Here is a 2483-nt window from a genome sequence, read left to right as displayed (position 1 = left end):
AGCGACATGACAGGCAGCCCCAGCCCCGCCGCGAAGGGCGAGGGCAGCAGCGGGCTCTTGGCCAAGTTCAGAGGACCGCCATTGAGGGGCAGGACGGGGCCGGGCAGGGCGGGCAGGGTACCCGCAGCCCCGCAGCCCAGGGCGCTGAGGTCGAGAGGTGCCGGTGCCAAAGGGATGGGCAGCGCCGGCAGCCCTGGGGGAGCGAAGAGGGCGGCGGGGTTGGGGATGACGAGCTGCGCCCCGTTAACGTAGGGCACCTCTGGCGAGCCCAGGGGCGTTTTGGGAGGCGGATGGACCTTGAGCATCTCTGGGTGCTCGGGGGACACAAAATGCCCGTGGGCTTTGATGTGCTTGCGGAGGGAGCTGGGGTCAGTGTAGCGCTTGTGGCAGCCCGGCATCTTGCAGGAGTAGGGCTTCTCCACGTAGTGGGTGCGGGTGTGCTTGAAGCGGTCGCTGGAGTTGGAGTAACGCTTGTTGCAGCCTTCGTAGGGGCAGATGTAGGGCTTCTCACCTGCGGGACAGCACCGGGTCTGCCGGGGGGCACCAGCCCTGCTGGGTCCCCTGTGCCCCCCCGGGCCCCGCTGCTCCCCCGGTGAGCGCGGTGCGGGGGCTGCACTGACCTGTGTGCGAGCGGTTGTGGATTTTCAGGTTCTCCAGGCGGGAGAAGCTCTTGTTGCAGGTGGGGCAGCGGTGTGGCTTCTCATTGGTGTGTGTCCGGATGTGGATCAGCATCTTGTACCTGCCGGGATCAGGGGAATCACAGAACCATGGAATGGTTTGAGCTGAAAGGGAGCTTAAAGCTCATCTCATCCCAACACACCTGCTGTGGGCAGGGACACTTTCCACTGGCCCAGGTTGCTCCAAGGCCCGTCCAACCCGGCCTTGAACACTCCCAGGGATGGGGCAGCCACAGCTTCTCTGGGCAACCTGTGCCAGGGCCTCCCCACCCCCACAGGGAAGGATTTCTTCAAGATCTAATCTAAATCTCTCCTCTTTTAGTTTAAAACCATTTCCCCTTGATCTATCACTGTCTGCCTGTGGAAGTATCAGTAAGGGAATGTCAGGGAGGGGGTCAGCCCTGACTTCCAGGGCATGTCCTTGTCCTCGTACCCTGGCTATGGGGTGTGGGAACAGGGACATCCAGGCCAGCACGGTCATCCAGCCTGCCAGGACCTCACACCCTGCACCAGAGGAAGGGAGGGATGAGGGGAGGAAGGGAGAGATGAGGGGAGGGAGGGAGGGATGAGTGGAGGGAAGGAGTGATGGACACTCCCCCTGCACAGGCCCAGTGCTGGGTTCCTGCCTCCCACAGCACCCCCCCAGGGACCCAGAGATCTCCCAGAGCCGCCCATGCCCACCTGGCATTGAAGCCCCTGCCATGGCGGGCACAGCCCTCCCAGTGGCAGCAGTACCCTGCATCCTTCTCGGGTTTGACATGGAAGTCATTGACATGGTCCACAAGGTCTTGCAGGAGGTCAAAGAACTGGTTACACTGTGGGCAGAAGGCTGGGGGTGAAGAGGCCTGGTGGGGTGGGCACCGGGGGTGGCCAGGACCCCCAGCAGGGCCAGCCCCTGCTCCCCATCCCACCCCAGCTCCCACCTGGACCACATGCACAGCAGGACCGGCATCTGGGGAGATGGAAATGGCCCTTTGCATGACCACCCCAGCCTTGTATCACCCTGCACAGCCTCCAGTTACCCATGACTCCCCCCCCAGTCCTACATTGTCCCTGCACGGCCCTCCAGCCCCCAACCTCACCCCCAGTCCCACAGAGCTCTGCCATGGCCTTCCAGCCCCACCTCAAAGCTTCCACACACCCCACCATCCCCACAACCCTCCATGGTCCCCCCCATCCCTTCCTGCTGACCTTGGACCAGCGGCAGATGAGCTGCTTGGGCAGGGGCAGCTCAGGGGTGAGGCGTTTCTCCTTGCTGGGGGGCAGGAAGGCAGTGGGGGGCAGATGCAGGGCCCCCCCAGCCCCCAGTGGCAGGAAGAACTGGAAGGAGCTGGGGAGGCCGTCAATGTAGCGCAGGGACTGGAAATCCTGGAGCAGAGCCCAGATGAGGAGTCGGTAGGGGACAGGGCCAAGCTGGATAGAGACTCCAGGAGACCCCAGAACCCCACAGAGAGATCCCCAGAGATCCCCCCAGACCCCCTGAGACCCCAAAGCCTCCCAGAGATGCTGAAAGATCCCCCATAGCCCCCCCCCGAGATCCCCTCATGCTCCCCAGAAACCCCCTAAGCCTCCCAATCCCCCACCCCAGGGACCCCAAAACCTCACAGATACCCCCTGAGAGAGCTTCCAGGAGGCACCCCGGGGATGCCACTGGAGTCAGGGGGCAAGGGGGGAGGGCAGACAGGACATTGACCCCAGGGTGTGTGTACACCGGCAGCACTGGGCACGCTGCCGAGGCTGGGAACGCCGTCTGGGCACAGTCTCCATGGCTGGGGACACCTCGCGGGGGGTCACGGCCGTACTTAC

At 63.9% G+C, this 2483-nt stretch overlaps 1 protein-coding gene across 1 annotated transcript in view; it reads right to left on the bottom strand.

Moving 5' to 3' along the window:
- The window catches only part of GLIS2 (GLIS family zinc finger 2), a 14204-nt gene that overhangs the window by 1657 nt on the left and 10064 nt on the right, over positions 1 to 2483 (bottom strand). Inside the window, exons 2-5 of the mRNA XM_029957867.1 lie at positions 1869 to 2183; positions 1359 to 1492; positions 621 to 739; positions 4 to 511 (exon numbers count right to left, since the gene is read on the bottom strand). Coding sequence (XP_029813727.1) covers positions 4 to 511; positions 621 to 739; positions 1359 to 1492; positions 1869 to 2183 — 1076 coding nt within the window. The remainder of the gene's footprint in view (positions 1 to 3; positions 512 to 620; positions 740 to 1358; positions 1493 to 1868; positions 2184 to 2483) is intronic.

Source organism: Manacus vitellinus, unplaced genomic scaffold (assembly GCF_001715985.3).
Source record: "Manacus vitellinus isolate BGI_N305 unplaced genomic scaffold, ASM171598v3 scaffold_12_pilon, whole genome shotgun sequence".
Classification (NCBI taxonomy): Eukaryota; Metazoa; Chordata; class Aves; order Passeriformes; family Pipridae; genus Manacus; species Manacus vitellinus.
Note: the sequence above shows the minus strand (reverse complement) of the source record. Positions and strands in the feature narration are given on the sequence as shown.